Source organism: Hemitrygon akajei, chromosome 21 (genome assembly GCF_048418815.1).
Source record: "Hemitrygon akajei chromosome 21, sHemAka1.3, whole genome shotgun sequence".
Lineage (NCBI taxonomy): Eukaryota > Metazoa > Chordata > Chondrichthyes > Myliobatiformes > Dasyatidae > Hemitrygon > Hemitrygon akajei.
The window spans coordinates 60,845,162-60,858,722 of record NC_133144.1 but is presented as its reverse complement, the minus strand read 5'-3'; the positions used below and the strand labels follow the sequence as shown (position 1 = coordinate 60,858,722).

Sequence of the window (13,561 nt, the reverse complement as noted above, 5' to 3'; positions counted from 1 at the left end):
AAGGTTATGAGGAGAGGGCAGGAGAATGGGGTTAAGTGATCTTTCATTAAGAATGAAAGTTTAGCTTTATTTGACACATGCGCATTAAAACATTGAACATACAGTGAGCTGGCGTTAACGATCAATACAGTCCAGGGATGTGCTGGGGGCGGCCAGCAAGTGTCGCACTGATTCTGGGCACAACTCACTAACCTTACTAATCTGTACGTCTTTGAAATGCTGGGGGAGGGACTGCAGCACCCGGAGGAAACCCCACGGGGCCGCAGGAAGCACGTACGAGCTCCTTACAGATGTGACGGGAATTGAACCCCGGTAACTGATTGTTGTAAAGCGTTACGCTACTGCACTGCCCTCGGTATGGTAAATGACTCAGCCACGATTGAATGGTGGAGCAGACTCGATGGGCTGAGTGGCCTCATTCTGCTCCTATGTCTTATGGTCTAAGATGACATCCCACCTCCCGTATTCTTCTCCCCAGACTATGAAGGCAGACGTGCCATGTTCCTTCTTCACCACCCTATCTACGTGTGCTCCAAGGTCTCTGCTCATTGACGTTCTTCGCTGCCCTGCCATGTGCTTCTTACGCTCTACCTGAATTTGATATTCCAAGTCCCATCACCTGGCATTTGTTGAGATTAAATACTATTTGCCGTTGCTTCACCACCTTCCCATCTAATCTATATCCTACTGTATCCTCAGGCAACAGTCCTCCCTGACCATCACCTTCCCTGTCCATCCTTGTTGGGCAGGGTTGACAGCGGATGCTGTCTACATGATACACAAGCCAGGGCAGTTCGATATGGAGGGCAGGCTGTTGCCCAGGCAGCAGGCTCCCCACCCCACGCAGCTGGTGAATCCAAAAGAAAGCAGAGACCGATACAGTTTAGCACCAGTGGTGTCGCAGGGGTTGCCCGTCAACGTTGAACTCCGCGTAGGACCTGCCTTACTGACCCCAGCTTCAGATTTTTACCTCAGGGTTTACTCCTGAAGCCTTCCCCATGAGTGGGTACAACCACAAGGCAGTGGAGGTTTGAGATCAGAGTTTTCCTTCTCTAGATGAGCTGCCAACCACAGCTGATGAGCCCCATCTGCCTGGAGTATCTGGTTTCAAGGTGCCAGTAACCCACTTTTGCCCCTTCTCCTGTCAGTAGAAATGGTTCCGCCGGGCCTAGTAGCTAAGCCACACGTGAATGCCAGGAGATGGACTTGGTTGTCACCGGATATTTGAGATGTTTGCTACCAGGAGTGTTTAGTGGGTAGTGGGTGCTTATTCCCATTATTCCACCCCCCCCCCCACCCCCACCCCTGGCTATGACAACCGTAAGAAACCATCCGCATGCTTACTAATCATACCTTTTATATTCACGTCCAAATCGCCCCAGCCCTGATTTCTGTGGTACACCACTGGTTAGACCCTTGCAATCAGGGCAGCCTCCCACCACTGCAACCCTCTTGTCTTTAGTAAGTCAGACAATCGATGGGTTGTTGATGATCTACAGGCAATCTGTGGCTTTGCTCAAGGGAAAGAATTAGCAAAGGAGGTTGAGAGGTGATAGAGGTGTACCAGACGATGAGGCATAGATCAAGCGGACGGCCACAGACCTTTTCCCAGGACAGAAATGGCTCATGCAAGGGGGCATAATTTTAAGATAATTAGAAGAAAGTATAGAGGGGGTTTTAGAGGTAAGTTTTTACACAGAGGGTGGTGAGTTCCAGGAAGGCAGGGGTGGTGGTGAAGGCAGATACGTTAGGGACATTTAAGAGACTCTTAGGTAGGCACATGGTTGAAAGTAAAATGGAGGATTGTGGGAAGGAAGGGTTAGACTGATCTACGTTGGGCAGGTTGAGTTGATTGGATAGATGCACAGCATTGTGGACCAAAGGGCCTGCTATGTGCTTTATTGTTTCACTTTGTACAGTATGCTCTGAAAAGCAGGTGGGGTGAGAGGCAAAATGGGCGATGATTAGGCCAGGACCTTGGGAAATGGGGAGGGGGTGCACTGTGAGCCTGTAGTCTCAGGGAATCTCTTTCCTGGTGTTCATTTGGGAGGGGAGGGGTTACAGCCCGGAGATGAGCAGTGGCAAGCAATTTTCAGCGCTGATCTGGAGAATAATGTATTTCCTTGTCTGCCCCCTCCAGATAAAGCTGACAACATACCAGGCCCGGTGATTTGGGAGCCTGGTGACGATGACGCAAGCATTTACCTCAAGTGGCCGGAGCCATCCAATCCCAATGGCCTGATTCTGATGTATGAAGTGAAGTACAGTCGTGGAGACAATGAGGTGAGTCGGCTGATCAGTCGTACTGTCGGAGGGACAGAGCTATCCTCTGTCATAGTTCTGCTCTGCCTCCTCGCTGTCCTGACGGTGTCGTGTTTATTGTTACAGATTCAGCAGGAGTGTGTCTCCCGACAGCGCTACAGGTCGAGCAGCGGTGGCTGCAGGCTGGACAGACTGAGCCCCGGTAACTACACCGCCGAGGTGCGAGCGACCTCGCTCTCCGGGAACGGTTCCTGGACTGACCCGGTGATGTTCTACATCAAAGCCAAACGTAAGTGGAGCAACCTTCCTGGTGGCACATCACTGTGTCCTGGTTACCTGGCAACCCTCACTCACACCCCAGCCCGCCCTCTGTCCTGGGGAGGCTCGATCACCACGAGATCCCAGAGGAGGTGCAAGAAACTGCTGATGGTGGAACCTGGAGCAACAAAACAATCTGCTGGAGGAATTCAGGGGTCGAGGGCGGTGGGAGGGAGTTTTCGGTGACTCTGGTTGAATTGAGAACGGAGAGGGGAGAGGACCAGTATAAAGTGGAGAGGGGTGAGGTACAACTGGAGCCTGAGGTGATTGTTTATCGCACTCCAGCGGCTGCCTCTGAGGTCCACCCTCCCTGCCCTCTTCACCGGCCCTCTTTGTTTTGTCCTTGTTGCCCTCCATCTATCAGCCAACTGCCCCTGGCTCCCAGCCCACCCACTCTCCCTCTCTTCTGTTACCTGGCACAATTACTTGTCATTTTTCAGCCCTCCTCACCCCCCACCAGCACCTCAGACTCCTGTCTCACCATACCAGCCATATCCCGTCTCTGCTCTCGATCCCAATGCAACGGCTCGACCTGAAACATCAACCCGCTCTCCCCCTCACAGACGCCGCCCGACCTGCTGAATCCCTCCAGCGCTATGTTAGTTGTTCTGGATCCCGGCACCACTCAGGTGGTTAGTTAGGTCAGAAACGAGGGGTGGGAATGCACACTCCTCCCCTCTGGCCCCTGCTTGTGTCTGGTATGTGTCAGCCATTTTATAAAAACTTAGCTTTATTTGTCACACGTACATCAAAACTTACAGTGAAGTGCCTACACGAGGAAATCTGCAGATGCTGGAAATTCAAACAACACCACACACAAAATGCTGATGGAACACAGCAGGCCAGGCAGCATCTATAGGGAGAAGTACTGTCGACGTTTCGGGCCGGATGTCCTGACGAAGGGTCTCAGCCCGAAACGTCGACAGCGCTTCTCCCTATAGATGCTGCCTGGCCTGCTGCGTTCCACCAGCATTTTGTGTGTGTTGTTGAGTGAAGTGCCTGTCGTCTGCATCCACGACCGAGATGTGATTAGGGGAGCCCACAAGTGTCGCCACACTTCCAGTGCCAAGGAAGCGTGCGGACAGCTTACTCACCCTGACCACGGGCCTTTGAAATGTGGGAGGAAACCAGAGCATTGAGAGGAAAGCCACATGGTCACAGGGAGAGCATATGAACTCCTCACAGACAGCGAAGGAAATTGAACCCAGGTGTCTGCCATTGCAATTTGTTCTGCTGCCCTCCACCCTGTCCTCACCTCTCATGCAGTGGCCTGCGGGTCCTCAAGTCCCCCTCTGGACCCAGGGGCTGCTGTAAGTCAGCCTTTCATCGATTCACACTGTCCTCCGGGGGAACAGTGCGGACACGTACGGCTCCCAACTCTGAGAGATCCCTGGCTATGTGCTTCCCCTCCGCCCTAAAGAATGTCTGCTAGGCTGATTTATTAAGCTTTCAACTCAGTCTTGGGGAGGGGCCCTATATTGCCCCACTCTCCCCCATGGAGGGGAGTGGGTGGTGTTTTACCCCACCCATCCCCCAAAGGAATGTAGCGCCTGTCAGCTGCCCCCACCACAAGCCCCAACTTCAGCTTTCTCTGTAACAGGCAGGCATTAAATATTTAGGCCCCTCCCTTAAAATGCTGTATGGTGGGGTGGAGGGGGGGGATATCCAATGAAAATTCCAAAACTGAGAGTAACGTGGATTGATTTGGACTACTAATGGTCAAACAGGGCTGACCGACCATGGTTTGGCAGGTCAGCTAGGAGAGGGAAAGCCTCTGCGGCCTTGCGGCTCTGCCTGCTCATGGGGAAGGCTTCGGGATGAAACCTTAGGGAACAATCTGGAGAAGGCAGCCCGAGGCTGAGTTCGGCTGTGACCGGCGATACCTGCAACGCAGCTGGTGCCAAACTGTATCGGTCTCTGTCGTTCCTATCGATTCATCAGCTGCGTGGAGAGATGGAGCTTGCTACATCGGCAAAAGCTTGCTCTTTGTATCGTACTGCCCTGCCTCCCGTATCTATGGCGCTGCGCCGATGATATAGACAACTGGGATGCAACATCATTGGGCGATCCCCACCAATGGGGGCCTGCCACTGAAGCTCAGAACAGATTTGAAGGGCTGAATGGCCTACCCCAGTTAGCCCCTGGGCTCAGGGTTTGGATACAGAGCTTGCTGCTGGCAGATTGCCAGAGATTTAGCTCGGTCACTTTCCCCATTTAGATTCTGCTGTGCAACTCGGTTTGTTGTAGTTACCACCTCTGTTTCACGCTGGATAGGAGCCAGAGGAACGTCACCAGCCTCGCCCCGGATCCTATTACGCATAGATGACTGCGATGAGGAGCTGGCAGGCTGAGGGAGGGCAGAGAGCCCAGGAGCCAATCCCTCTGGCTCGTACAGCCTTGCTGGCCAGAGAGAGCAGATGCCTTTATTCCAGCTTTGAAACAGAAAAATAAACATCGCAATTGAGCCAAAGATAACTGAAAACTCGGAAAACTGTCACCTTGCGATGGCTGTAGAGGCCAAGTCAAAGCATAAGTCGATAGGTTCTTGATTAGTAATGATGTCAGAGGTTATGGGGAGAAGGCAACAAATGGGGTTAAGAGATTTTTCATTAAAGATTGTCTTTATCTGTCACTTGAACATTTAAACATTGAACATGCAGTGTTGTTTATATCAACGACCAGCTCAGTCTGAGGATGTGCTGGAGGCAGCCCGCAAGTGGCCCACTCTTTACTAATCTGTGCATCTTTGGATTGTGTTGGGGGTGGACTGGAGCACCCAGAGGCAACTCAAGGGGCCAGGGGAGTAATGTATAAGCTCCTTCCAGACCACGCAGGGAACTGAAACCTGATCACTGATTGCTGGTGCTGTACGTTACCATTCCACAGTCGGTGCGGTGAATGAGTCAGCCATGATTGAACTGTGGAGCAGACTTGATGGGCTGAATGGCCTAATTCTGCTCCTATGTCTTGCGGTCTTAAAGCTGCAGAGAGAATTTTAGATTATATACATCAAAATAAGTTATATTTAAGCGTGAGGAAGTCAAAACATCGCTCAGCCCAGGCATTAATAATAAATTGCCCAGATTAAGGGTCTTGACTCAACTTTGCCTCTTTGGATGCTCCTTGACTCATTGGGTTTCTCCAGCAGATTGCATGTTGCTCTGGATTTCAGCATCACAGCCTCGTGTGTCTCCGTTTACAATAAGCATTTTGCCTCACGATTCTGCAGCTGGTGTTGGTGGGTGAGTGTAACTGAAATTGAGACAGAATGGTGGGCATCACAGTGGGTGAAGGTGGCGGGTAGGAATTGCCCTCCATGGCCCGGTCTGTGGTGAAGTTAGTGCCACTATTCGTCTCCGTTGCCCTTAGCCAGTGATCCACTGGACTCCCAGCTCCTGATTCCTGACCAAGCCCAGACCACACCACTGGGCAAGGACAACCACTGTCTACCTTCCACTACCTCGATGCAGTGTGCAACGATTTAAATTGTATGAATGGTGTGCAGAAGAAGTTTTTCGCCATACTTCAGTGCATGTGGCAATAATAAACCAATTTATCACTTTCCTGGGCAGCTTCTGAGGAATATGATTAATGCCAGACCCTGCCACTGGTGATCCTGGGAGCTGTCTGATAGGATGTGAAGGTTTACCTTCCAACCCCCGCCCATCCACTCCCTCCAGTCTCGAGAGTGGTCATGGGTCAGCAACACCCAGGGGTGTCTTTCTTCAGGTTAGCTTGGAGCACGTCCGTGAAATATAGTGACAAAGCTGGAAATAGAGTAACTCCTAGTTCTGCTCCTGGCTACGTGATCACAGGCCTCACTCTGAGAGTTTCGGGATTTGAGATGACCTCTTACTCATTATTTGATGCTTCTCCTATTTAAACCCAAATGACACAGAGGTTGAGGGTGCTGTTGATAGTGTGGAGGGCTGTCAGAGGTTACAGCGGGACATTGATAGGATGCAAAACTGGGCTGAGAAGTGGCAGATGGAGTTCAACCCAGATAAGTGTGAGGTGGTTCATTTTGGTAGGTCAAATATGATGGCAGAATATAGTATTAATGGTAAGACTCTTGGCAGTGTGGAGGATCAGAGGGATCTTGGGGTCCAAGTCCATAGGAAACTCAAAGCTGCTGCGCAGGTCGACTCTGTGGTTAAGAAGGCATACAGTGTATTGGCCTTCATCAATCGTGGAATTGAATTTAGGAGCCGAGAGGTAATGTTGCAGCTATATAGGGCCCTGGTCAGACCCCACTTGGAGTACTGTGCTCAGTTCTGGTTGCCTCACTACGAGAAGGATGTGGAAGCCATAGAAAGAGTGCAGAGGAGATTTACAAGGATGTTGCCTGGATTGGGGAGCATGCCTCATGAGAATAGGTTGAGTGAACTCGTCCTTTTCTCCTTGGAGCGACGGAGGATGAGAGGTGGACAAGATAATGAGAGGCATTGATCGTGTGGATAGTCAGAGGCTTTTCCCAGGGCTGAAATGGCTAGCACGATAGGGCATAGTTTTAAGGTGCTTGGAAGTAGATACAGTGGAGATGTCTGGGGTAAGTTTTTTATGCAGAGAGTAGTGAGTGTGTGGAATGTGCTGCTGGTGACGATGGTGGAGGTGGAAACAATAGGGTCTTTTAAGAGACTCCTGGATAGGTGCATGGAGCTTAGAAAAATAGAGGGCTATGGGTAAGCCTAAGGTAAGGCCATTTTCAGCACAGCTTTGTGGGCCGAAGGGCCTGTATTGTGCTGTAGGTTTTCTATGTTTCTATGCTTCACTCTTTAATTTCACTGATTTTTAAATATGCAACTCAGTGTCATAACAAATAGCCCAGTGAACCTATGGGTTAATGGGAGAAGGGAAGAGAGTCCAGTGTGTTTCAGTTAGTGAATGAAGGCAATATAGAACAAAGAGTAGTGCAGCATAGTACAGGCCCTTCGGCCCACAATGTTGTGCCGACTCTTAAAACCTGCCTCCCATATAACCCCCCCCCACCTTAAATTCCTCCATATACCTGTCTAGTAGTCTCTTAAATTTCACTAGTGTATCTGCCTCCACCACTGACTCAGGCAGTGCATTCCACGCACCAACCACTCTCTGAGTAAAAAACCTTCCTCTAATATCCCTCTTGAACTTCCTACCCCTTACCTTAAAGCCATGTCCTCTTGTATTGAGCAGTGGTGTCCTGGGGAAGAGGTGCTGGCTGTCCACTCTATCTGTTCCTCTTAATATCTTGTATACCTGTATCATCTCTCCTCTCACCCTCCTTCTCTCCAAAGAGTAAAGACCTAGCTCCCTTAATCTCTGATCATAATCCATACTCTCTAAACCAGGCAGCATCCTGGTAAATTTCCTCTGTACCCTTTCTAGTGCTTCCACGTCCTTCCTATAGTGAGGCAACCAGAACTGGACACAGTACTCCAAGTGTGGCCTAACCAGTTTTATAGAGCTGATTCATTACCTCGCGTCTCTTAAACTTTATCCCTCGACTTATGAAGGCTAACACCCCATAAGCTTTCTTAACTACCCTATCTACCTGTGAGGCAACTTTCAGGGATCTGTGGACATGTACCCCCAGATCCCTCTGCTCCTCCACACTACCAAGTATCCTGCCATTTACTTTGTACTCTGCCTTGGAGTTTGTCCTTCCAAAGTGTACCACCTCACACTTCACCGGGTTGAACTCCATCTGCCACTTCTCAGCCCACTTCTGCATCCTATCAATGTCTCTCTGCAATCTTCGACAATCCTTTACACTATCCAGAACACCACCAACCTTTGTGTCGTCTGCAAACTTGCCAACCCACCCTTCTAACCCCACATACAGGTCGTTAATAAAAATCACAAAAAGTAGAGGTCCCAGGACTGATCCTTGTGGGACACCACTAGTCACAACCCTCCAATCCGAATGTACTCCCTCCACCACAACCCTCTGCTTTCTGCAGGCAAGCCAATTCTGAATCCACCTGGCCAAACTTCCCTGGATCCCATGCCTTCTGATATTCTGAATAAGCCTACCGTGTGGAACCTTGTCAAATGCCTTACTAAAATCCATGTAGGTCACATCCACTGCACTACCCTCATCTATATGCTTAGTCACCTCCTCAAAGAACTCTATCAGGCTTGTTAGACACGATCTGCCTTTCACAAAGCCATGCTGACTGTCCCTGATCAGACCATGATTCTCTAAATGCCCATAGATCCTATCTCTAAGAATCTTTTCCAACAGCTTTCCCACCACAGATGTAAGGCTCACTGGTCTATAGTTACCTGGATTATCCCTACTACCTTTTTTTGAACAAGGGGACAATGATCGCCTCTCTCCAATCCTCCGGTACCATTCCCGTGGACAACGAGGGCATAAAGGTCCTAGCCAGAGGCTCAGCAATCTCTTCCCTCGCCTCGTGGAGCAGCCTGGGGAATATTCCGTCAGGCCCCGGGGACTTATCGGTCCTAATGTAGTTTAACAACTCCAACACCTCCTCTCCCTTAATATCAACATGCTCCAGAACATCAACCTCATTCATATTGTCCTCACCGTCATCAAGTTCCCTCTCAGTGGTAAATACTGAAGAGAAGTATTCATTGAGGACCTCGCTCACTTCCACAGCCTCCAGACACCTTTATCTTTAATCGGTCCTACCTTCACTCCTGTCATCCTTTTGTTCTTCACATAATTGAAGAATGCCTTGGGGTTTTCCTTTACCCTACTCGCCAAGGCCTTCTCATGACCCCTTCTTGCTCTTCTCAGCCCCTTCTTAAGCTCCTTTCTTGCTACCCTATGTTCCTCAATAGACCCATCTGATCCTTGCTTCCTAAACCTCATGTACGCTGCCTTCTTCCACCTGACTAGATTTTCCACCTCACTTGTCACCCACGGTTCCTTCACCCTACCATTCTTTATCTTCCTCACCGGGACAAATTTATCCCTAACATCCTGCAAGATATCCCTAAACATCGAACACATGTCCAAAGTACATTTCCCTGCAAAAATATCATCCCAATTCACACCCGCAAGTTCTAGCCTTATAGCCTCATAATTTGCCCTTCCCTTTCCTGTCCTCTCTGATTCTATCCTTTTCCACGATAATGTTAAAGGCCAGGGAGTGGTGGTCACTGTCCCCCAGATGCTCACCCACTGAGAGATCTGTAACCTGACCCAGTTTGTTACCTAATACTAGATCTAGTATTGCATTCCCCTAGTCGGCCTGTCAACATACTGTGACAGGAATCCGTCCTGGACACACTTAACAAACTCTGCCCCGTCTAAACCATTGGAACTAATCAGGTGCCAATCAATATTAGGGGAGTTAAAGTGTCCCATGAAAACAACCCTGTTACTTTTGCACCTTTCCAAAAATGCCTCCCAATCTGCTCCTTGGTATCCCTGCTGCTACCAGGGGGCCTATAGAATACCCCCAGTAGAGTAACTGCTCCCTTCCTGTTCCTGACTTCCACCCATACTGACTCAGAAGAGCATCCTGCTACTTTACCCACCCTTTCTGTAGCTGTAATAGTATCCCTGACCAGTAATGCCACCTCTTCCCCCCTCTCTATCCCTTTTTAAAGCACTGAAATCCAGGAATATTAAGAATCCATTCCTGCCCTGGTGCCAGCTAAGTCTCTGTAATGGCCACTACATCATAATTCCATGTATGTATCGAAGCTCTCAGTTCATCACCTTCGATATGTACAAACATTCCGAAGCATCCCAGAACACAGGAAGAAATAGAAGGAGCTGCTTTCAGTGGAAATGACCATTGCTCTGTTAGATTATGTAAAAAATCCACCTTTAAATCCCCTTCAACTGTAAAATGCTCCAACCACAATAACAGTCATCTTACTTGCCTGTTAATCTTCACTAAGTGCTCAATTGTATCGAGGTACAATGGGCAGGGTTGGTAATAAATACTCACTTCGCCTGTGATGGCCACAAATCGAGGTTTAATTTTGTTTGTATTTCTTCACCAAACCTCCTCTGACCTCCGGTTAAATAGCCTGTCGGGAATTGTCTAAAATCATCCCCCTTTTGTTTAAAGAGTGGCATCGTGGTGGTGACCCCGATGAGCAGGGGATTTCATTGCACCCTGGTGCATCTGACGGTAACCTAAATGAGTCTATCTGAACAAGCTCCTCGTAAGGTCGTAAGACAAAGGAGCAGAATTAGGCCATTCGGCCCATTGAGTCTAATCTGCTATTCAGTCATGGCTGATTTATTTTCCCGCTCAACCCCATTCTTTTGCCTTCTCCCTGTAATCTTTAACACCTTTCCTAATTAAGTAGCTATCAACCTTCATTTTAAATATACCCAATTACTTAGTGAAATTAATTTATTTAACAATACAATGCAGTGTAGGCCCTTCCGAGCATTCGAGCGATGCTGCTGCAGTAACCTCACGGCCCTGATTAACCCCAACCTAATCGGGGGGTAATTTACAGTGATCGCTTAACTTACCCAGTAAGCCTTTGGACCGTGAGAGGAAAGCGGAGCAGTCGTGGAGAACCCATGCATTCCACAGCACCAGAATTGTACTCTGACCTCTGGAACACACTGAGCTGTAATAGTGTCACACTGACTGCTACGCTACCATGGCACTCAAGCATGGAATCTTGATTTCCCCCCCAAGGTGGGGATATCAAAAGCAAAAGGGTAAAAGCCAGGAGAGGAAAGGGATTGTTTTTTCATTACACAGAGAGCGCTGATAATCTGGAGCGTACTGTCAGAGAAGGTGGTGCCTCTCGGGTCCTTGTTCAGTACGATTCCTTATGACTAACTAACATCTTTGCCTGACTGCTGGATGCTATTAAAACACAAGCAGACATTCATTTCACATTTTCAATACGTAATGCAGTGTCACAGTGAGCCCACGGGTTTAAAGGTGGCAGGAAACAGACTCTGGTGAATTTCAGCTTGCATGTTTCATTTGGTGGGTGTCCGGGCATTGTGAACCATGGCTGAAGGCCACACGCCTCCCCACTTTAGCCTGCTTCTGTGCTCCCAGCCCCGTCAGCACGGCTAACTCCGGGCGCGTGCGGCGGAGGAACGAGTGAGCCGGCTGCCAATCCGCTGGTGACGGGGATTTGAGAGTTTTACTGACCCAGCACAGGTCACCGTATCCAGGAAGGGGGGCTGCACCGACGCAGTGAGCTGGCGCTTGACTCCGCTACGTGCCTCAGCATGCAGGGGAAGAATTGTCATCCTGTCACTTTGTGCCCATGTCACAGCTGCACACAGAGCTGAACAGCTCGGCACAGGAGGAACCAAAGCCAGAAGGAGTCACGTCCCTGAGGGAGAGCCCTGTAACCGACGGCCCACAGCCAATACCTTATCTCCCGCCTAGGTAGCCTCCTTCCTGCCGGCATGAACATCCAACTCACTGACCTCCGTTGATACCCTTGCCCCCCACCCTTACCCCCATCCCTATCTATTATTTTAGTCTGGTTCTCTTTCTCTCTCTTCCCCCCCCCCCCTCACTATAATCTCTCCCCCCAGCCCTACCTTTCTTTCTCTTTTATTTCCCATAATTCTCCACCTTCCCCCTTGCCCATTTCCCTCCAGCCGATCACTTCCCAGCTCTCTACTTTATCCCTCCCCCCACTTCTTGTCCCCCCTCGACAATCCCACGTTACTTCACTCCTGATGAAGGGTTTTGGCTCGAAACGTCGTTATTACCTCCTCCCATAGATGCTGTCTGGCCTGCTGAGTTCTGCCAGCATTTTGTGTTTTTTAGCCAATGTTCCCTCTAGTTTGTAATAGCCAGTGTGTGCAAAAATCTTGTGCTGGGCACTTTTTGCCCAATGACAACGCTGAATCATTTCTTGAATAAAAACAGTATAAATAAGGCAGTTCTAAAATCTGCAAACTACACATTGTCACTACCGTCTGTATCAGAAACCAGAAAAGGGAATGTGATTGTGGGCGATCACGAAATACACTTAACATGCCAACAAGGTAGATGGTGACAACCTTTTGTGTGCAATTTAAACTCCTTTGTACGCTAGTAGCAAAAGTTGTGTCTGTGTGCACACACGCCCAGGCCATGAGCGGGAGTCAGCCCACTGAGCGTTACATGGGCTTGTCTGTCCCCATCAAATCTCCGGCTCGTAGACACGAGAAGGAATCTGTTGGTGTTTCTGAAAGGGTCTTGATGTTGACCCCAAACTCCACAAGCAGGGAGCAGCAACAGTGGAGCGATGTGCAATGGACAGCGTATATAAGGAAAGTCCTCGGACTGTGAGAGTGAGTGTGGAGGGGTGTGTGAGGGACAGTGTAAGGATAGTCCTGGGACCGTGAGAGTGAGTGTGGAGGGGTGTGTGAGGGACAGTGTAAGGATAGTCCTGGGACCGTGAGAGTGAGTGTGGAGGGGTGTGTGAGGGACAGTGTAAGGATAGTCCTGGGACCGTGAGAGTGAGTTTGGAGGGGTGTGTGAGGGACAGTGTAAGGATAGTCCTGGGACCGTGAGAGTGAGTTTGGGGTGTGTGAGGGACAGTGTAAGGATAGTCCTGGGACCGTGAGAGTGAGTGTGGAGGGGTGTGTGAGGGACAGTGTAAGGATAGTCCTGGGACCGTGAGAGTGAGTGTGGAGGGTTGTGTGAGGGACAGTGTAAGGATAGTCCTGGGACTGTGAGAGTGAGTGTGGAGGGGTGTGTGAGGGACAGTGTAAGGATAGTCCTGGGACCGTGAGAGTGAGTGTGGAGGGGGGTGTGAGGGACAGTGTAAGGATAGTCCTGGGACCGTGAGAGTGAGTGTGGAGGGGTGTGTGAGGGACAGTGTAAGGATAGTCGGACTGTGAGAGTGAGTGTGGAGGGGTGTGTGAGGGACAGTGTAAGGATAGTCCTGGGACCGTGAGAGTGAGTTTGGGGTGTGTGAGGGACAGTGTAAGGATAGTCCTGGGACCGTGAGAGTGAGTGTGGAGGGGTGTGTGAGGGACAGTGTAAGGATAGTCCTGGGACTGTGAGAGTGAGTGTGGAGGGGTGTGTGAGGGACA

At 49.8% G+C, this 13,561-nt stretch overlaps 1 protein-coding gene across 1 annotated transcript in view; it reads left to right on the top strand.

Moving 5' to 3' along the window:
* The window catches only part of igf1ra (insulin-like growth factor 1a receptor), a 318,751-nt gene that overhangs the window by 266,482 nt on the left and 38,708 nt on the right, over positions 1-13,561 (top strand). The window contains exons 12-13 of the mRNA XM_073025554.1: positions 2,141-2,283; positions 2,389-2,551. Of these exons, the coding sequence (XP_072881655.1) occupies positions 2,141-2,283; positions 2,389-2,551 (306 nt within the window). The remainder of the gene's footprint in view (positions 1-2,140; positions 2,284-2,388; positions 2,552-13,561) is intronic.